The sequence below is a fragment of the Stegostoma tigrinum genome, chromosome 31 (assembly GCF_030684315.1).
Source record: "Stegostoma tigrinum isolate sSteTig4 chromosome 31, sSteTig4.hap1, whole genome shotgun sequence".
NCBI classification, from domain to species: Eukaryota; Metazoa; Chordata; class Chondrichthyes; order Orectolobiformes; family Stegostomatidae; genus Stegostoma; species Stegostoma tigrinum.
In genome coordinates, this window is record NC_081384.1 from 10,730,259 (window position 1) to 10,752,145 (window position 21,887).

General features: G+C 41.8%; 1 protein-coding gene across 6 annotated transcripts in view; it reads right to left on the reverse strand.

Moving 5' to 3' along the window:
- Positions 1–21,887, reverse strand: part of lrrc3ca (leucine rich repeat containing 3Ca) — a 177,647-nt gene that overhangs the window by 94,988 nt on the left and 60,772 nt on the right. For 5 of the 6 annotated variants that reach the window (XM_048560810.2, XM_059638765.1, XM_059638766.1 and 2 more), the window contains one exon: positions 16,474–21,242. The exons of the other annotated variant lie outside the window; for it this stretch is intronic. In XM_048560810.2, the coding sequence (XP_048416767.1) occupies positions 20,373–21,155 (783 nt within the window). In that variant the 5' untranslated portion in view covers positions 21,156–21,242 and the 3' untranslated portion in view covers positions 16,474–20,372. Of the gene's footprint in view, positions 1–16,473; positions 21,243–21,887 lie in introns of those variants that run through there. 6 annotated transcript variants of the gene reach the window in all.

Genomic DNA, 21,887 nt, shown 5'->3' on the forward strand with positions numbered 1-21,887 from the left:
ATTTAGAAGGCAGCAGCAGGATCAGACAGAGTCAGCTTGGATTTATGAAGGAGAAATTACACATGATAAATCTGTTGGAATTATATGAAGGGTTGACAAGGGAGCCAGTCGATGTGGTATATTTGGACTTTCAGAAAGCATTTGAAAAGGTCCCACATAAGAGGGTAAAGTGCAAGATTAAAGTGCCTGGGATTGAAGGAAGTGTATTGAAATGGATAGAAAACTGGTTGACAGAGAAGAAACAGAGTTGGAATTAATGTGCCCTTCAAATTGGCAGGCAGTAGCTAGTGGGATGCCACAGGGATCGGTGCTGACACCCCAGCCATTCATAATATTTGTTAATGATTTTGATGAGGGAACAAAATGTAACATCTCCAATTTTGCAGATGATACAAATTGGGTGGGAGGGTGAACTGTGATGAGGATGCAGAGATCCTTCAGCATGATCTTGACAGGTTGGTTAAGTGGACGTATCAATGACAGATGCAGTATAGTTTGAATAAATGTGAGGTTATTCATTTTGGAAGCAAAAACAAGAAGGCAGATTACTACTTGAATGGCTGTGAATTAGAAGAGGGGAGTGTGCGGTGGGACCTGGGTGTCCTTGTGCGCCAGTCGCTGAAGGTAAGCATGTAGGTGCAGCAGGTAGTAAAGAAGGCAAACGGTATGTTGGCCTTTATTGTAAGAGGTTTCATGTACAGGAGCAGGGATGTGTTGTTGCAGTTATAGAGGGCCTGGGTGAGACCACACCCAGAATATTGTGTGCAGTTTGGTCTCCTTATCTGAGGAAGGATACTCTTGCTCTCGAGGGAGTGCAGCGAAGGTTTACCAAGCTGATTCTAGGGATGGTGAGTCTGACATATGAGGAGAGATTGACTAAATTGTTTCCGCTAGAGTTTAGATGAATAAGGGGAGGGGATCTCATTGGGCAGAATTTTAAGTTTAGAAGAGAAAGATTTACAAGGACTTGAGGGGCAAGTTTTTCATGCAGAGGGTGGTTTGTGTGTGGAATGAACTGCCAAAGGAAGTGTTAGATGCGGGTAAAGTAACAACATTTAAAAGACGTTTGGGCAGGTACATGAATAGGAAAGGTTTAGAGGGATATGGGCCAAGTGCAGGCAAGTGGGACTAATTTAGTTTGGGAAACTTAGCATGGACGAGTTGCACTGAAGGGTCAGCTTCCCTATTATCAGACTCCATGACTATGGTGGCTTCACCTTTAACCTTTTAAAGCTTGCTGAGCTGTGTAACTCTGACCAAGATTGTTAACTATGAAAACACAATGGTAACTCCAGGAATGTTCACCATGCACCCCACCATGGCAACATCACCCTTCTCCCAGTTTGAATGGTGTTCAACCCCTAAACCTGGTTCACCCATTTCCAAACACTACGTATATCTCCTGTGCACATCACTGTGCTGTTTAATTATTCCAACCATTGCCAATGTCCACTGGCCCTCCAAGCAATGTTCACATCCTACCCTACCCCAACAACAGCCCCTGTTCTGACAATATTCGCTCCCCAAAGTTCGCACACCCACCCCTGAGAGTGTTCACCCCTCCTGCACCTCTTCTTCTGACTTAACCTAACTCGTGGTTGGCTGATGTTGCAAGGACCACCATAATGAGGGAATAGTGGGGGTTGGTGTTGAGGGGGTGTGGCGTTTGACAAATTTCACAGGGTGAAGGAATGGGATGAACACCTTCGGGAGTTGAGGGAAAGGACCAAAGCACTGTCAAAGGGTGTGAGAGTGGGGAGAGCACAGAGAGAGTGTTGAGGGAGAGACTGAACATTGCCAGGAGGATGAGTGAGGACGGTAACCATGGTCAGTGAGGACAGACTGTGCAATATGATGTATTGACAGTTCTGTTAAAAATAACGTAAGGCAATGAAGTGGAGATAGACGGTAAGGGGTTCTGCAGAAGAGCCATACTGGTTTTGATACATTAACTCTGTTTCTCTCTCTATGTAAGTTAACAGTATTTTTTGCTGTTATCAGGACATGATGAGAAAGGGAGGGTAGAGGCACTGAAGCTACAACAGCTGGCCGATTCTGTTCATCACTGCAGTCCTACCGAAGCCAACAGCAGAATGTGCAAAATCCAGCATAAAGTAGTAAACTTGGCAGATTAAATCGGACACACCCTCTCTGATACTAACTGGAAAGCGTGTCTGGATTTTTCAGCCCATTTTGATAAATTCCAATTATAAGACTTTTTCTTTTCATAAACTTCCATCAGCAGCTATTGTGTTACCTCATCCTAGATTAATACAAATGAGGCTGAAGGCAGGCACAGTGATTTAAGATCGATCTTTAATGGAGGCTTCTTATTGCTGTTATACGAACTGTTTACGGAGCAGATAAACTAACAAAGTTAGTTGCTAAATCATGTGGCATGCCACCATTTCCTCTGATGATGAAACCATTTAGCATTAATGGGTCATCCAGCACAGAAGAACCCCTTCAGCCCACTGAGTCTGCACTGACATTTTTTTAAGTTCATTTTTGGGGTGTGGGCATGGTTGGCTGGCCAGCATTTATTGCCTGCCCTTAGTTGCACTTGATCAATCTCCACAAAGTCTACTTTCCAGTATTATGTAGTCGTATACTTAAATGAATACATTTCACAGATTTTCATGACTGTAAAGAGCAATTGTTAGAAGTCAAGCCAATTTCAGGACATTTCCCTTGGCTAGAAAGTAGCAGTCCAAAAATGTCCAAATCTAATGTTTTGGAATCTGGAAACTTTATAGAATTCCATACAAAAACAGAATTTGCTAGAGAAACTCTACATGTCTGACAGCATCCGTGGAGAGAAAGCAAGGTCAAAGTTTCGGATGCAGTGACCCTTCTTCAGAACTCAAACTGGAGCTGAAATGTTATCCTCACTTCTGAGGAAGGGTCTCCAGACCTGAAATGTTAATTCTGATATTTTTCATCACAGATGCTGCCCGACCTTCTGAGCTTTTCCAGCTACTTCCATCGTTGTTCCTGAAATGTTGACGTTGCTTTCTGAACACAGATTCTGCCAGACCTGCTGAGTTTCTCCAGCAACTTCTGTTTTTGTTTCAGATCTTCAGCATCTGCAGTTCTTTGTTGTCTCGATGGTGATCCATGTTGGCTAAACTTGTAGACATGCAGGAACATTCTCAAATGCACCCTTTTTCAATCAGGAATTTCTGAGATGTATGCTAATACATGAAAAATGAAACTATTTGTTTCTTAAGATTATTCACATTTTCAACTTTTTTGTTCTGTTTTAGACTTGTCAAATGGTGCCAATTCTACCACAAATTCAAAACTGATGTAAAGTTGATAGTTTTGCTGTCTTGTCAATGTAGGTTTCTCTCTGCGATTCCGTCAAGAAAGTAGAATTCCAGGCTGCAGCAAGTCGGGTGCAGTAGTGTAGAAAGATTTACAGGCCATACAGGGATTGTGATATTAATTCATCCTTCTTGGCTGCCATGGTTGTAAACCTGACAGATAATCTTATTTCACTTTATCTCTAAGTTTCTTAGTTCAGAGGATTCCTTTGGTGTCCTGGATTGAAATGAAAGGTTTATCAATCTGGTCAAATACAAATGAGTTAATAAGAAAGAAAAGACCTAAAGCATTTATTGTTCGAGAATTCAGAGAAAAGTTCTTCCAAATGCAGCATGTGGTATTAGTCAGTGTCATCTGTGCTCTTTCAAGATCAAATATTTCACCTAATTCACCTAAATGCATTCCAGAAGGCTAAATGTGGTCTCACTAATATAGTAAATGGTTTTTAGCTTCAGTGTTTATTCCCTTGTATATCTATAGCAACCAAGTTTACTTTTTTAGATGGCGCATTTGAGTAAATGGTTTGAGAATGTTGATTTTAATTACTACCGGTAATTAATTTAGACAATAACCTTTCTTCATCCTTTCATTTCTCTCAGGTAGATCCAGAGTGTTGGCCTGATTTTAACCCATAAAGATGGTACCTTTATATCTTTCTATATTTTAGATTGAGGGCTGAATTTGGAAGAGGATTGTTTTAAAGTCAACGATTGTGGAAAGAATTGTTGCAGTTTTTACTTTTAAAACGCAAATTACTGATACTCTTTAAGTGTGTTTACGCTGCTGATAAGATGGACCAGCACCAGGGGTGTACACAAAGTGAGATTCGACAGGCAACAGGTTGTTGATTGGTTTTTGGAGTTTTGACCAGTTGTGGATGCCAAAGGCAATCAGCCTGACAACAACTTTCTGATTGGCTCCTGTGTAAATGAACAGCTTAGGCTGCTGCAAGGGATAATTGCTGTGCTTTTCTCTCCAGTAAAATACTTAAATCCAGAAGAAAGCCAGTTTATTTCCCTATGATACTGGACAGTTAATGTATCAATTGCCTGTTTCTCTCATAAATTATTGAAAAGAACTGGAGGAAAGAGATTGAAGAACAGAAAATGCTTCCTAGTGAAAAGATCATCTCAGCGAACACTGTGGATTGGCTTCATTCATAACCACAGACCGTTCAGCTACCTGAGAGCCAATCTTGTAACTGTCAGTAGGTAGAAGGCCTTTGTCATTGACAACTTGTCATTGTTCCACAGAGCAATCAGCTATTTGTTTACAAAAGGGACCAATTCTTCATTATTGAAGTCCTATTTGTTGCCAGGCGAATCTCTCATTGTACACACTTGCTAATGCTGGTTCATCCGCGACTAAACCACACCCAATAGTTGAAAAAGAAACAGTGTAAACAGCACTGACAATAAGTGTGGGCAGTTCATCTTAAAATGCACAATAATCCCTTCCATAATCATCGGTTTTTAATCTTTTCCCATTTCAGCCCACAATGAACTATCAAGGAAGATATCAGAGAGTTTTTATAGTATTGACTCATTATCTGCATTCCTCATATCTACCTTTTCCTGCACAGTTAGGAAGAGAAAAGAAATCTCAAGCCAGAGATATGAAAACATACAAGTTTTGTGTATTTTACGTTTCTCAGAGTAATGCGGCAATGACACAACATAGTTTCTAAGCATGCAACAGGTTTATTTACAAGAGTTTTAAACTGTATAACATTTGCTTACATGCTTATAGTTCAGTTAGAGGTGTCAATTTACTTTGAGTCCACACTGAGGCTTAATCAGTGAAGCATTGTGAGCATAGATCATGGCATTGAGCCAATTAAGGATACATTAAGGTAGATGTCCAAAACCTTGGTCGAAGAGGTAGGATTTAAAGCGTCATTTAAAGGAGGAAAGTGTAGAGAGGTAATGCAGAGCTTAGGGTTGAGACAACTGCAAACATAGTGATTAAAATTGAGGATGCAATTAAGAAGTCAGAATTAGAGCAGTGCAGAATGGGATGATTGCCCAGAATTGTAAAGAAAGTAGTTATAATTATCATCAGCAATAAATGCCGCAGATTTCAGACTGATATATTACAACTGAAATTCAATCAATGCATCAGTTGTGTTATTTATAATGATCAGTCTTCTCTGGAATGTAAACTTCGACAACAATGTTGAATGAAAAATGGGCTGTTATTTCCAGGCAGCAATAGAAGAATAGTCGCTGATTAAGGGAGCCAAGTTACAGATGGACAGTATTTGGACACGTTTCAGTATTCAGTCTTTATGAGAGTCACCAATTTATCATTGGATTGTTGGTGTCAGCAGACTTTCTGACATTTGTAGCTCGCTATGTAAAACTAAAACTGGCAGCCGTGTCTATTAGGTCAGCTTGCAGTATAGCGTTTTGCTATGTGGTCTGCAGAATCTAGTCTTAAACATACCATGTTGCACAGAACCATACAAGTCCCACCCACATACATATTGTAAACGATCATGGGAACTTGCTGTTAAAAGGTCTAATCAGATGGAGAAACTGCAATTAGGCACTAAAAACGTACCTAATAAACTAAACGCATGAGAAGCACCCAGAGTGTGGTCAGAATCACTAGCACAAGGGGTACTTGAGACAAATAACCAAGGTGCATTTAAGGAGAAGTTAGATAAACACTTCAGGGAGGAAGAAATGGAACATAGTGTTGATAGAACATAGAACAATACAGTGCAGAACAGGCCCTTCGGCCCTCGATGTTGCGCTGGCCTGTGAGCTAATCTAAGCCCCTCCCCCACACTATCCCATCATTATCCATATACTTATCCAAGGACTGTTTAAATGCCCCTTATGTGGCCGAGTTAACCACATGGGGATTAAATGAAGATGGGAAAGCTTGGACTGGAGTCTTACAATAAAAGGTGTATAATTTAAATATATTAATATCATTTTTGGAATGTGCATTTACACGGCAAGCGAATCTTCAAGAACAGTGACTTAATTCCAACATTTGTCACAAAGCAGGTGACTGTAGTCCCCTGTGATGTTAATGGAAATATGTTTATACTGTTGGGCTTATGACAGATAGAGTTGTTTCTGGTTCAAAAGAATCTAGAATTGAGCAATTTTTAAAAGTCAGGTCAGAAAACACTTGCGTTGAGTTCAGAAGCAAGTTTATTTACCCTCACAGAAGGATTTTAGAGCAGTTCAAGGATCCAATTACCTCAAAAGAAGGGTTTAGTTTGTAAAGCTTTCTGAGAGACTTTAGTTAGATACATGCTAGTTATAAGAAAAAAAGAGAAAGTTAAGGCTGTCTGATTTGTGAAAAGTTCATGTCAGGAGACAGAAAAGCACACATCAAAATGCTTCAACTGACCATAGCAAAGAAATTGTAAGGAATCAGTTAAGTAGAAACTTAAGGAATGGGGAGTAATTTCTCTGGACTTGATTCTTTGCAACAGATTAAACAGGAAACAGATTAAACCTGAATATTTCTGTGTGAATTAAGATCTTTCTAGCTATATTCTACATTTAGAAAGCCTTTTTTTGTAATAAGCTTTTGTTCTGTGGTTAAAAATCTGCAGACTTGCGGCTTTCAGTGATAACTAGTCACATTAACTAATTAGCCAACATGAAACATATAATCTAAGAGACAAGGTTCAATTCTGGGATTTGACATATCCTATTGTACTGTCAGCTGGAATCAAAACAGTATATAACTATCAGCATAGAGCTGATGGGCCAAACAGTCTTTTTCTGCACTGTATATCTGTCATACCTGTTTCATGTAACCCCAATGGTAATACGAAGTGAAACTGAGGAAACTGGGTAGTGCTGTAGTTCACTACAATGCTCATTGTTATGATTTCAGACCAGACAGCCAACATAATGTTATCATCTGGCTAGGAATCTGTACCTTTTTAAAAACATTAGACAAAATGTCGGATCCCAGATACATGGTGAGAGAATAAATCTATAAGGTTCTGTAGTTTACAAGTAAAATAATACTGTACAAAGTCTGGACAGTAGTACAATCTACTACATATGCAAATTACAACATCCAGTAGAACTAACCTGAGTAGAAAATGGGTATTAGTCAAACTGTTGTCAAACGCCCCAACAAAATACATCAAATAAAGAATACAGTTCAAAACCCACGGATTTCTTAGCAAACTTTTAAATGTTAATGATACTGTGGTTTATTAAATCTCATTAAACTTTACAAAGGATGCCACTTCTTCATTATCGATGACCTCACTTTGGAGCTTCCTCAAAAAAATGCAACATCACAAACGGTGGCGCACCTCCGTTTCCTACCTACTACCTCATCCCGCCTCCTTGACCTGTCCGTCTTCGCTGGGCTCACTTATCCCCTCCCTACCTCCCCACCTATACTCTCCTCTCTACCTATCTTCTTTTTTCTCCATCTTCGGTCCGCCTCCCCCTCTCTCCCTATTTATTCCAGAACCCTCACCCCATCCCCCTCCCTGATGAAGGGTCTAAGCCCGAAACGTCAGCTTTTGTGCTCCTGAGATGCTGCTTGGCCTGCTGTGTTTATCCAGCTTCACACTTTGTTATCAATGATTGCCGTTGTCATTTTTCCAATCAGGACTATTCATGCCTTAATTCTGGAAACTGCCCAGCACCAATTCACTGGTATAATTTCAGCTTTTCATAGACAGCTAGCTTCACCAAGCAGGTACTGCTACTCTTCCCCTTTACCTGAGCTCTAATCTTGCCCAGTTGCTACTCGCAATTACTACTTTGGGTTTTCAACCCCCATTCTCTACTACACTGAATTATTAGTAGTACTTAGTTTCTTGTAAGTCCTAACTTTGAATCGTACCTGCTGACTGGCTTCTCAGACTTTTTCCTGAGTTCCCGAACTATCTAACTTACAGGGCTGCTCAACTGCTCTTGACTTTTATCAGAGCTCCAAATACACAGAACCAGGAGTTAAGATCTCAGCCATTGACTAAACAGTTATTTTCTGCACGAGCTCTGCTTCTGTCTCCTAACTCCAGCTAACTGTGTCCTGGGAAGATTTCTTCAGTGACCTCTGAATTGTTTTGCATGACCTACTGAGAACCTTACTTAAAAACCTTGGGCAGCACAACAAAAGTTGTTAGCACTGCAGCCTCACAGCGCCTGGGTTTGATTCCACGCTTCGGCAACTGTGTGGAGTTTGCACATTCTCCCCGTGTCTGCGTGGGTCTCCTTCGGGTTCTCTGGTTTCCTCCCACAGTCCAAAGGTGTGCACGTCAGGTAAATTGTCCACGCTAAAATTGCCCATGGTGTTTAGGGATGTGTAGATTAGGTCAGTTACAGGGGAATGGGTCTGGCTGGGATGGTCTGAGGTTCAGTGTGGACTTGTTGGGCCAACGGCCTGTTTCCACACTATAGGGATTCTATTCTGAAAAGCACCACCCCTATTGCTAGGCAGAAGCCTGGGGAGAAATTGAGGGGCTCTTAGCAGTGATAGTTGTATCATCTACAGTCACTGGTGATGTGCCGGAGGATTGGAAGGTGATTAATGTTGATGTTTGTTTAAGAGAGGCTGTAAGGAGAAGTCTGAGAACTGTAGACCTGTGAATCTGACATCAGTGATCGCTAAATTGATGGGGATTCTGAGAGATAGGATTTACATACATTTGGAGGGAGCAAGGATTAATTAGACTTTGTGTGTGCGAAATCGTGTCTCACAAATTTGATTGAGTTTTTTGAGAATATGATCAAGAAGTTAGATGAGGTCAGAGTGTTAGATGTTGTCTACATGGATTTTAGTAAAGCCTTTGACAATGTTCCGCATGGTAGACTGATCAGTAAAGTTGGATCACATGGGACTCAGGGAGAACTTGTCAATTGGATACAAAATTGGCTTGACAGTAGGGTTCAGAGACTGGTGGTGGAGCGTTGTTTTTTGGATTGGATGCCTGTAACCAGTGGTGTTCCACAGGGATCGGTACTGGGTCCAGTACTGTTGGTCATTTATATAAATGATTTAGATGAGAATTTAGAAAGCATGGTAAGTAAGTTGGCACAATATGGATAATGATGGGATAGTGTAGGGGGATGGGCTTAGATTAGTTCACAGGTCAGCACAACATTGAGGGCTGAAGGGCCTGTTCTGTGCTGTATTGTTCTATGTTCTGAAACACCAATATTGATGGTATAGTGGACTGTGAAGAAGGTTATCTAAGACTATGAGGGGATCTAGATCATTGGGCCATTGAGCTGAGGAGTGGCAGATGGAGTTTAATTTGGATAAATGCGACATGTTGCATTTTGGTTAAAACAAACAAGGGCAGGACTTACACAGGTGATGGTAAGGGCCTAGGTAATATTGTTAAACAGAGAGAGCTATGGTTCAGGTACATAGTTCTTTGAAAGTTTCATAGGTAGACAGGGTGATAAAGAAAACATTTGGCTCACTTGCCTTCGTTGGTCAGAGCATCAAGTGCAGGAGTTGGGATGTCATGTGGTGGTTGTACAGGATGTTGGTGAGGCACTGTCTACAGGTCGCTCTGCTACATGAAGGATTTATTAAATTGAACAGGATGCAGAAAAGATTTACAATGATATAACTGGAGGGTTTGAGTTATAGGAGATACAGGATAGGCTGGAGTGTAGGAGGTTGAGGGATGACCTTATAGAGGTTTATAAAATCACAAGGGGCACAAATATGGTGAAAAGCAAAGGTCTTTTCCTTAACATAGAGGATTTGAAAAATAGAGGTTTTTTTTAAGGTGAGAGAAGGAAGATTTGAAAGGGATCTGAGGAACAAATTTTTCACACAGTGGGGGGTTTGTCTGTAGAATAAACTGCCAGAGGAGGTGTTATATGCAGGAACAGTTACAACACTTAAAATACATTTGTACAAGTACATGAATAGGAAAGGGTTAGAGAGATATGGGACAAATTGAACTAACTTAGTTTTTGGAAACTTCATTGGCATGCATGATTTGGACCGAAGGGTCTGTTGACTCTATCACTCAATGAACCTCAATGTATTCAACACCAATCTGATTCATATCAACCAACCAGCCAAGTAGTCCCAAAAGAAAATGGGTCGTTGTAGAAGCATAGAATCTCTATAATGTGGAAGCAAGCCATTTTGGTCCATCACATTCATGACAGCTCTCGAAATAACATCCTACCCAGATCCACTAACCCACCCTACCCCTGTAATCCTATATTTCCCCATGGCTACCCACCTAGCCTGCACATCCATGGACACTATGGGCAACTTAGCACGGCCAATCCACAAAACGTACACATCTTTGGACTGATGTGGAGATGCTGGTGTTGAACTCATGTGGACAAGGTCAGAAATCACACAACACCAGGGTTATAGTCCAACATGTTTATTTGAAAACACAAGCTTTCTGGAGCCTCTCCTTCAGGTGTTAGTGAGAGAGGTAGTTTCAGACACAGAATTTATAAATTAAAGATCAAAGGGGCACACCACTGATCAGATGTATTAAACAAACGTGAGATGCTGTTAAATCTTTAATCAGTTAGAAGGTTTTAGTTGATTAATATGTGTATGTAAATCCCTGAATTCCTCTTAAGTCAATGTCCTGAGAGAACTAAAGGTTTCATCAGTTTGAAGAAGAGTTGAAATTTTAGCTCAGGCAATGCATGTTAGGTGTGAGGCCCTGTTTAGAATCTGTTTGTGTTTTGGTTTGGAGTCAGACTGGTTTTATCTCTAAAGCAGGAATTTATAAAATGCCACATTGACTATCTATAAATTGTGTGCTTTTTGAACAAAATAAAATGTATCTGGAAATACAAATTCACTCTATAGATTCACGTGTGTGTGGGAGAGAGTGTGAGTCTGTGAGGGGACAAGAGAGAGTGTGCATGATTTTGTTCTTTATTCATTCATGGGATGAGGGCACTGCTGGCTAGGCAGAATTTGTTGCCCATCCCTAATTGCCCTGAGGGCAGTTAAGAGTCAACCACGTGCTGTCGGTCTGGAGTCACATGTAGGCCAGGCCAGGTAAGGATAGCAGTTTCCCTCCCTAAAAGGATATTAGTGAACCAGATAACAAAGTGTGGAGCTGGATGAACACAGCAGGCCAAGCAGCATCTTAGGTGCACAAAAGCTGATGTTTTGGGCCTAGACCCCTCATCCAGATGTGTTTTACCTGACAATCAACAATGGATTCACAGTCATCATTAGATTCTTAATTCCAGATATTTACTGAATTCAAATTCCACCATATGCCACAGCTGGTTGTGAACTCAGGGGTTCAGAATGTTATCTGGGTCTCTGGATTAACTGTTCAGCGATAATACCATTAGGCCATCACCTATCTCCCTCCCTCACAGAGAGAGAGAAAGAGAGAGCGAGAGCGAGAGAGAGAAGAGAGAGAGAGAGAGAATGCATATGTGAGACAACTGCAGCATCCAAGGGAAACTCACGCTGACACAGAGAGAACATGCAAACTCCAATATAATTGCCCAAGTATGGAATTGAACTCAGGTCCCTGGCACTGTGAGGCAGCAGCGTTGACCACTATGCTGCTGTGCTGTCCCTCCGTACATGTTTTAGTGCAGAGCTATGGATAGTGATGACAGAGACCGTCTTTCCATTAGATGGCTGACCAGGAATCTTTCATACTCTTGCAGCCCATCAGTGGCAAATTTTGGATCAATTTACAAGTTCAGACTGAATCTATTTGGCTGTGTTATGAGAGTACCTTCCTTGGTCAGGAACTCCTGAAATGAAACTTGAACTTGGAACTTCTGGATTAGAGGTAGGGACACTACCAGCTGTGCCACAAGATCTTCTGAACAGCTCATACCAGATATTTGCAGTTTAGTTCTTTAGTGTTGCTGTCCTGGGAAGTGATCAGCATTTGTAAAGATTTGTTTTGTGACTGATTCTGTATTATTACACCATTCATACAAAATCTGATATACATAGGTGTCTACTGCATAATGATATTTATTCTATTTTCTCATGGGTGTGGTGCCGCTGGCTGACCAGTATTGATAATACCCTTAATACACGCTGCCTCGAATTTTCCATAAAATCAAATGTTTCCGATTTCCAATGGTTTTCCATCCAATTATTGGTGAACTGATTATTGTCAACCTCAGTGACTTAGTCCACCGCTTTAAATCAAATTTTTAGGAAATCCCAAAACTGGCACAATGGATTATTGCAAAAACTTGGGAATACGGGATAAGAGACAAAATAATTCCAGAACTTCAAATGGAGGAGACAATCATTTTATTATTTTGTTGGTGAAGGACCTCACAAAAAAGTACAAACACGGCAAATGAAACTCCACACCATTTTGATGTAAATACCCCATGATGGACAGAACGCTAAGCCTGCAAGTCAGCAACTGAAGTTTACAAAATCCAGTGTTGCTGTTGAGACAGCAGCCAGTTTAGGAATATCAATGACAGCTGAAAGTAGACAAGGCCTGCTTGATTGTTTGTAATCCGAAACATTCATGACCACAGGCTCTTCAGATAAAAACGTAAAAAGAAAGAACCCATGCAAAAACTCTTCTAAACTAACTAACTAACTAACTATCTATCTCTACTTTAGCATGTTTGTCAAATTAACTCCAGACAGTCTATAACACTTACATGGAGATCAGACAGAAGAAACATAAATTGTAGGTGGAACATGCAGCCTGCACAGACCAGTTAAAACAGCTATGAAAAAGACAATGGTATTTGATTGCAACAACAAAAGCTTCGAAAACAAGTTAAGAAATGGATTAATGCTTTCAGGCACTTGAAAAGATGCTAGCAATTCCTGCATTACATTGTGCTTTTTTTTCCCCAGCTGAACAGAGGTTGACTTGACGTTGCACGTAGAGACACCACCTAAAGATCCTTCACTCCTGTTCTCTGATGCTCTGGTGCAATCTGCGAGCAAAATAGCACCAAGGAATTGGTGAAGAATACCTTCTAAATTTATTACTTAAATTCCTTTGAGCAATTTTGGGTTCCCAAAGTAGAGGCAGCTCTTTAGATTTACAACTCTTATCTACTCATTAGCTTTTACCAGCAAATGCACATTGTCACTGAATGTCCTGGTTCTATGAGGGTGGACTCCAAAGGTGATGTGTCCTCTATGGAATTCTAAGTCCTTCTAATCCATGTGTTAAGATCATTCAATTCCAGAATTCAGAAACATCAGAATCTTCTTGTTAGAACATAATCACCCTCTGCAGTTTTTGTATTTTTCATAATGGGTTTAAAACATTTTGTGGAATGGCTAGGAATATTCCTCACTGATGGGACTGCTGCAGCGAGAGATTCACACTAATAAATTGAGATGGTACGAGTTCAGCAAGAGACCAGTTTCATTAATACTGACTTTTACTTGGAGTTGAGGCTGTGTTCAGTATTCTTTAAATTGGGCAAACCTATAACTTGACATTGGTTGTCACACTCAGGTTGCATCTCATTTTAAATACTTGCATTTCAAGTTGTGCGTCTTATTTGAAATTAGCCAACAATCTTTTTTCCCCTTTCCAACCTTTGGTTGCATCAGTAATTTGATCCTTTTGAATAGGCCTGATTTCTCAAGTTGGACAGTCTGGGCTGTACCGGTCCATCAGCCAAAGATGCACAATTAGATTCACAATGCACATTTTGTGAATGTGAATCTCAAAATCTTGGCCTTTTCAAAAGTTGGTGAACCTTTGCAGGTGACAAAATAAATGGAAGTCTTGAAACAAGCCGTCTAATCAGGGCTAATTTGATTCATTCTCGTGGGTCTCACCGGCCAGGCCAACATTTATTGCCTGACCCTTCTTATTCTTTGACCGAAACAGTCCAATGCACTGTGTGGCTGGCTAGGCCCCACGACTGGGAAATTATTAGCTTGGGGCTGGAGTCATAAGTAGGATAGCTCAGAAAAGAACAACAGGTTTTCTTCCCTAAAGGGCACCACAGAAAGAGCATTTCTGACAATTTGACAACGTCGTGTTCTTTGCACTGAATTTAAATTCCCAAACTGCTGAGTTGGGATTGCAGTAATCTTCTTTAGATTATTAGCGGAGCCACTGCATTGTTACATAACCACTACACCACCATAGTTTAACTTCTTATAAAAAGGGTGATTTTTTTGCACTGAATGACTTACTGTTCATATCCAGCATTGCTTCATCCAGGCTTGCGGCATTCAGTTATTCCTTTTATCTCTTGTGAAACCGATTCTCCTAAAAGTGAATATTTTTGTTGCAGAAAATTGGAAAATGAGTAGGCTAGTGGGCCCTTCAAGCCTGCTCCACCATTCAATGAGATCATGGCTGATCATCCAACTCAGCGCTCTGTTCCTGCTTTTACCCCATACCCTTCAATCCCCTTAGGTCTAAGGACAATATCTAACTGGTTATTGAAATCATTCAGCGTTTTTGGCCTCAACTGTTTTTTTGGCAGAGAATTCCACAGGCTGACCATTCTTTGAAGAAATTCTCACCTCAGTCCTCAGTGATCTACCTCAAACCATTACATTATGCTCCCTGGTCACTGGAAACATCCTTCTTTGTTTACCCTATCTAGCCCTGTTCGAATTTTATAAGTTTCTATGAGACTATACCCCCATCCCACCTCATTCCTCTAAATTCCAGTGAATATAGTCCAAACTAATTTATTCTCTCTTCATATGTTAGTCTTGCAGTTCCAGCATGGTCAGAACTACTTAAAATGATACTGGCCAGCTTAAATAAGAAGGAGTTAGACTAACATCAGACAAATTCAAGGCTTTTTAAAAAAACTCACAGCAAAGAACAAATAGTTAAATAAATCTACATGAGTATTCTTTTTGTTCAGTTAGCCTAAGGTTGTGAAGAGTCCTTTAACTGAGTTGGGTACAATTACCCTTCCCTGGGTTGAGGGATGAAATGAGGAATGTGACCACAATAAGAGAAAACGGCTTGAAATCAAGAAAATGGTTCAATACAATTATTCAGCTGTTCCCCAGGTCAACTGAGTTTGAACTTAGCAAATAAATTGACTGTTAATTAATCAACCCTGAAATCACTGTCACCCAAAGGACTTCAAACTACTTCTCTACTTTCCTGTGGAACCTTCTGTGGAGATGAAAACGATATTGCCAGTCCTTGGTTGGAAATTTTGCGTGGACGACAGCTAAGCATTAACATCAGTTCCTGTTTGAATTTCAATATTACTGTCAATGTTTGTGGCTGAAAACCTTGGTCAGAGATCTGTTGCGGATGGGACCACGTTCAGGTGTAAAGTAATAAAATGTGAGGCTGGATAAACACAGCAGGCCAAGCAGCATCTCAGGAGCACAAAAGCTGACATTTCGGGCCTAGACCCTTCATCAGAGAGGGGGATGGGGTGAGGGTTCTGGAATAAATAGGGAGAGAGGGGGAGGCGGACCGAAGATGGAGAGAAAAGAAGATAGGTGGAGAGAATATAGATGGGGAGGTAGGGAGGGGATAGGTCAGTCCAGGGAAGACGGACAGGCCAAGGAGGTGGGATGAGGTTAGTAGGTAGATGGGGGTGCGGCTTGGGGTGGGAGGAAGGGATGGGTGAGAGGAAGAACAGGTTAGGGAGGCAGAGACAGGTTGGACGGGTTTTGGGATGCAGTGGGTGGAGGGGAAGAGCTGGGCTGGTTGTGTGTGCAGTGGGGGGAGGGCGCGAACCGGGTGGGTTTTGGGATGCAGTGGGGGAAGGGGAGATTTTGAAACTGGTGAAGTCCACATTGATACCGGCTAATGGTATCAATGTGGACTTCACCAGCTTCAAAATCTCCCCTTCCCCCACCGCATCCCTAAACCAGCCCGGTTCGTCCTCTCCCCCCACTGCACACACAACCAGCCCAGCTCTTCCCCTCCACCCACTGCATCCCAAAACCCGTCCAACCTGTCTCTGCCTCCCTAACTTGTTCTTCCTCTCACCCATCCCTTCCTCCCACGCCAAGCCGCACCTCCATTTCCTACCTACTAACCTCATCCCACCTCCTTGACCTGTCCGTCTTCCCTGGACTGACCTATCCCCTCCCTACCTCCCCACCTATACTCTCTCCACCTATCTTCTTTTCTCTCCATCTTCGGTCCGCCTCCCCCTCTCTCCCTATTTATTCCAGAACCCTCACCCCATTCCCCTCTCTGATGAAGGGTCTAGGCCCGAAACGTCAGCTTTTGTGCTCCTGAGATGCTGCTTGGCCTGCTGTGTTCATCCAGCCTCACATTTTATTATCTTGGATTCTCCAGCATCTGCAGTTCCCATTATTTCAGGTGTAAAGTGTTCATTCCAGCTTTGAGTTCAAGGGGATTTCTCCAGGACTCAATGGCATGGCTAAACTTTTGAGCTCAGTATCTCGGCAGTTGTCTCAGGAGACCAGCCTTGGTGAAGTCAGTGAACCATTCCATCTTCAAAAGTTTTCAACAACCTTACATTGCCTCATTTGACATGACACTCACTGTCTTTCCTTGCAATGTGCTCAGCAGAGATGTTTCCAATTTGGCATCAGAGCCAATGCCTTAACTGTAATAATTAATTTAAACATGCTGTTTTGAGAAATTGCTACAGGAACATAGGAACAGGAGGAAGTCCTTCAGCCCATCGAGATTGTCCTACTGTTGAATATGATCAACATTTGAATGCCTTTTATCCACCCCATCCCCATAACACCGAACACCACTATAATCAAAAATCTATCAGTTTCTACCAGAAACATACCAAGCTTCCACAGCCCTCTTTGGTACAGATTTCCAAGGGTTCACAACATTCTCGCTAAAATTATTTCTTCTCAGTTCAGACCGATGTGGTATCCCTCTTAATTTTAAATTGTGCCCCAAGTTTTTGATTCGCTAGCCATAGGAAACATCTTACCTGCATTTACCCTGTCTATCCCTTTAATGATTTTGTAGGTTGTAATGAGATGCCCTCTCATTCTTCAATACTGTAGAGAACACAAGTTCAGTTTTCCAAACCTTTCTTCACAGAATAGTCAGGAACAAGTCAGGGGAACCTTATTGTTCTCTCTCCATGGGAATAATATCTTTCCTTGAGAGAAGGAAACCAAAACTGCACACGGTCCTCCAGGTGCGGTCTAACTGAGCTCCTATAACAGTGAAGCAAGACATCACTACTCCTGTATTCAAATCCTCTTGCAATAAAGACTAACGTTCCATTAACTCTCCTAATAGCTTGCTGCTCCTGAATATTAGACTTCTGTTACTTACCAAGAACACCCACATCTACACTTTCCAACCTCTTACTATTTAGGAAACTTTCTGCACATCTATTCCTCTCTGCCAAAGTAAATATCCTCTCATTTTTCACATTATATTTTGTCTGCGATGTTCTTGCTCACTTACTAAGCCTGCCCAAACCCTCCTGAATCTGCTTTATATATTCCTCATAACACACATTCCCACTTAGTTTTGTATCATCTAAAAATTTGAAAATATTGCATTTGGTCCCTTCCTCCAAATCATTGGCATATATTGTGAATGGCTGGGGACCAAGCACTGATCTTTCCCGTATCCCACTAGTTAAGCTTGCCAATTCCAGAAAGACCCATTTACTCTCACACTCTGTCTGTTAGCCAACCTATACCAGCACATTCCCTTCTTGTCATGTGCTTTTAATCCTTCTAACCAGTCTCCTGTAGGAACAATATGAAAAATCTCCTGAAAATCGAAGTATACAACATCCATACGAACATTCAGCCTGACAAGTCTGCTTCACCATTTGATCATGGCTGATGTATTTCTCAACCCCATTCTTCTGCCTTCTCCCTGTAACCTTTGATCCCGTCACTAACCAAGAACCTATCCATCTTTGTCTTAAATACACTAGATTACTTGGCCTCCACAGCCCTCTGTGATAATGAGTTCCACAGATTCACCACTCTGTGGCTGAAGAAATTCTTCCTCATCTCAATTCTAAAGAGTCATTGCTTCCCCCTATGCTGTGCTCTCAGGTCCTTTTCTCCCCTACTAGCAGAAACATCATTTCTATGTCCACTCTATCCAGGTCTCTCAGTATTCTGTGAGTTTCAATCAGATCTCCCTCCTCATCCTTCCAAACTCCAATGAGTAGAGATTCAGAGTCCTTAACCGCACCATATATGACAAGCTGTTCATCCTGGGATCATTCATGTAAACCTCTACTGCAGCCCCTCCAAAGCCAGCACATCCTTCCTTAAATAGGGGTCCCAAAACCACTCACAATATTCCAAATGCTGTCTGACCAGAGCCTTGTACAGCCTCTGTAGTTCATCCATGCTCTGATATTGTGGCCCTCTCAAAAGGAATGTTAAGAGTCCCTTTATCAATTGTGTTAGTAACATCGTCACAAAAACACCAATAAATTTGTCAAACAGGAATTTCCATTCACCAGTCCATGCCGATAATGCCCGACCCAAATCATTATCATGGCTGTAATGTCCTGTGTGCCCTTATGACTGGTACACCAATGTTAGAAATATTACTATCAAGAGAGGCAAATTAAGGCACCTGGGTTGACTGGGCAATCTCAGTCTGGGTTCCCAAGAAGCCTTGGAATCGAAATAGATCAAAGATTTGAAATTATAATTCATTCCGAATATAACTTCAGCAAGCTGAGTCTCACTGGGTTATTTAGCTGAAAGGCCAAATTGCACATGGCTGCTCAGGCTTAACTTACTCTTCTATCCTGCACTAGTGAAGCATCAATCCAATCACTTAATGGCAGGAATTGGTATTGTGGCATTTGGTCTTATAGGATGCAGATACAGCTAATCCCAACAAAGCAGATTTGTATAAATGCCTTGCTTTCCAACATGAACCGTCCGTGATGGTGCAACTTTCACCCTGAGCCCCAGGTAAGAAAGAAAAATTTGCTGTAGTTGATTTGTGGCTAAGGAGCACAATTCTACTTCCTTTATAATGGGCAATCAAATTTCTCTTTTTTTAAAATCAACTAAAAGGAAAGTGCCCCCAACTGAGGGGGACACCACTATAAACTAGGAAAAATATAAATAACATCCCAGAGGGTTGATGATGCACGCCAGTTCGCCAACACTACCCCACTGGTGCCCAGTGAGCCCCTCAAGCATTGCCAATGAACACGAGAGTGTGGACATAAGCAAAAAAATAGAGCAGGCAAGTCAGTGCAACAGGGAGCTCAATTGTAAACAGTACTCAGTCAGCATAGCTCTTTAAGCAAGGGAGCACAAAGCAGTTAGTGGAGAAAATGACACTGATTACAAACAAGCTCCTGAGAAGGTACTGCTCCAATTGCTGCACCATCACTGAGCCAGTTCTCTTCCCTGCATCTCCACCCCCCATTACAGAACTTCGAACAGAAGGCAAATACAGGATTTATGCACAAGCAACTCCTGATTGCCCTTGTCAGTTTAGACGCTCTACACGTTGGCTGTGGGCCCACATTATTCAACCAAATCTGCATGCTGTGATACGGGATATTTTGAACCATAACTGATGCAACATAGGTTTTGAGGAAGTACGGCACCATTGTCCTCAACTTGAAATGAGTCCCTCTGATTCGGCCAGCAAAACACTTTCCTGCCCCGTGTATCACTCTCTCAGTTATTAGGTCTGCAAACTGTCAAAATCACTATGGAGTAGTATGAGCTGGACACAGACCTCCAAAACCCAGGGATGCTTCGTAACAGAAGGAATGAAAGACAGACACTAAGAAGGAGCTAAACCTTGGCTGACTCAAATGGAAGAATAGTCCTTCAGAAGACATTGAAAACAGGCTTATTCTCCTCCTGTTACTGGCTCATTCCTTAGTTTTCAACAGCATAAGGCGATAACAGTATTTTTCATATTAGCGGGTAGACTTGACTGTGACCTCAACCTCAGTACAATACCGAGCAGAAGGTTAGCATTTCAATACTAATTACTTCTGGCGACCCTATTTTTTCCACATGAGAGTTTTGTGAGGGAGGATGGGCGCCAGAGTTGTGGTCCACTGGGTTTCCAAATGCTGACTCGTCCCAGTTGGATCTTTACAGCGTCACGGATCTTGAACCAGTGGGTTTCATTCTTCTTTCTTCTTGCAACCCCAGAATTTACCTCTCAGCAAGTCATGTTACACCACTGTGCTAATGGTGGAGGAGGCCTCTGACTTCCTCTGCTTGCTGGGCAGTGACTTCAAGTACTCAAGGTGTCGTCTTGCATCTTCTTGATTCTGTCTCACGTAGTACACCAGGTAGGAGATGACCATGGTGAACCAGCCGAACATGGTGATCAGCATTGCCACGTCGGTGGTCTTTTTGTGAACGTTACAGAAGTTCACGTGGTGCGCGACCTCCAGGAAAGACTTCTTGGCGTGCTCCTCTGGGTAGGCAGTCGCGCAAATGATGTCGTTGGACAACCCAATCTTAATGTTCACCGTCTTAATCATTTCCTGCAGCCTGCAGTCACAGAACCAGGGATTGCCTGAGAGTTTTATACTTGCTTTCAGTTTGCTGAACACGTCCTCATTCACAGTTTCCAGTTTGTTGTGTGAGAGATTCAGAATCTTCAGGCTTTCATTTAGACCACGGAATGCCCCAGTCTCCAAGTGCTGAATGGCATTATTGGACAAATCCAGTTCCTCCAGATCCCGCAGATCCTTGAAAACATCACGTGGAATAGACGTTATTTGGTTGGAATCAAGGTACAGCTTCCAAGTATTATTTGGAATGTCCTTGGGGACCTCCCTCAGGTGCATGTCACTGCAGCGGACAATTAATTTCTTCTCCGGTTCTGCACAGTAACAGCCTTTCGGGCATGTTGTCGCTGAGTTAAAGCAAAAGGTCATCAGGACAAAGCTTTGTAAAAGCAGCCACATGGCGACAGAATGCCGCAGGAGTAGGTTCCTCAGCTCCATTCTGCGGCATCAGCATATTCTTGGAAATCCTCCGATTCAAAATACAGCCCAGTTTCTGTGCGACTTTCTACAAACGTGCTCTCCAATCTGAAAGGAGGCAAACAAACAAGTTTAGCACGGGTGAGGATAGATGATTGTCTGACTGCACTCCCGAGAAGTGTGCCCCAACATTTAAAACGCTATATAAATGCAAGTTGCTGTCATCACTCAATTACTGTTGACACTTTTTACGTGTTGCTCCTGTATTTTGATTCTATTGAAGGAAAAGAAAGTTTAGTCCAAACGCAAGACCGACACAAAGTACTGCTGGAATTCTGAAAGGAAAACAAATCCTGCAGTGATTACTCAGCTGGTCACACAATCTCTGGAGAGACAGAGTTAATGCCTCAGCTTGACGTTTTAAATGTATAGTTGTCAAACTGAAACATTTCCCTCCACAGATGCTGCCAAACCTGTTGAGTTTAACCAGCCCTGTCTTTTATTCCCAATACCTACATTGCAAATACATCGATTTTTCAAAGACTTTGTTGTTTCTTTTAATAAAGCAGATTTCCTACGCTATTTTATTTCTGCCATTCAGTTTTTTTTTGCTCATTTGCAGGAAATGAACAAAGAACAATAACGGCAACTCGGTCCCTTGGCCCTGCTCTGTCATTCAATAAGATCATAGCTGATCTGGTTTTAACATCAACTTTACATTCCTGAACATCCTTGATAATTTTCCATCTTCTT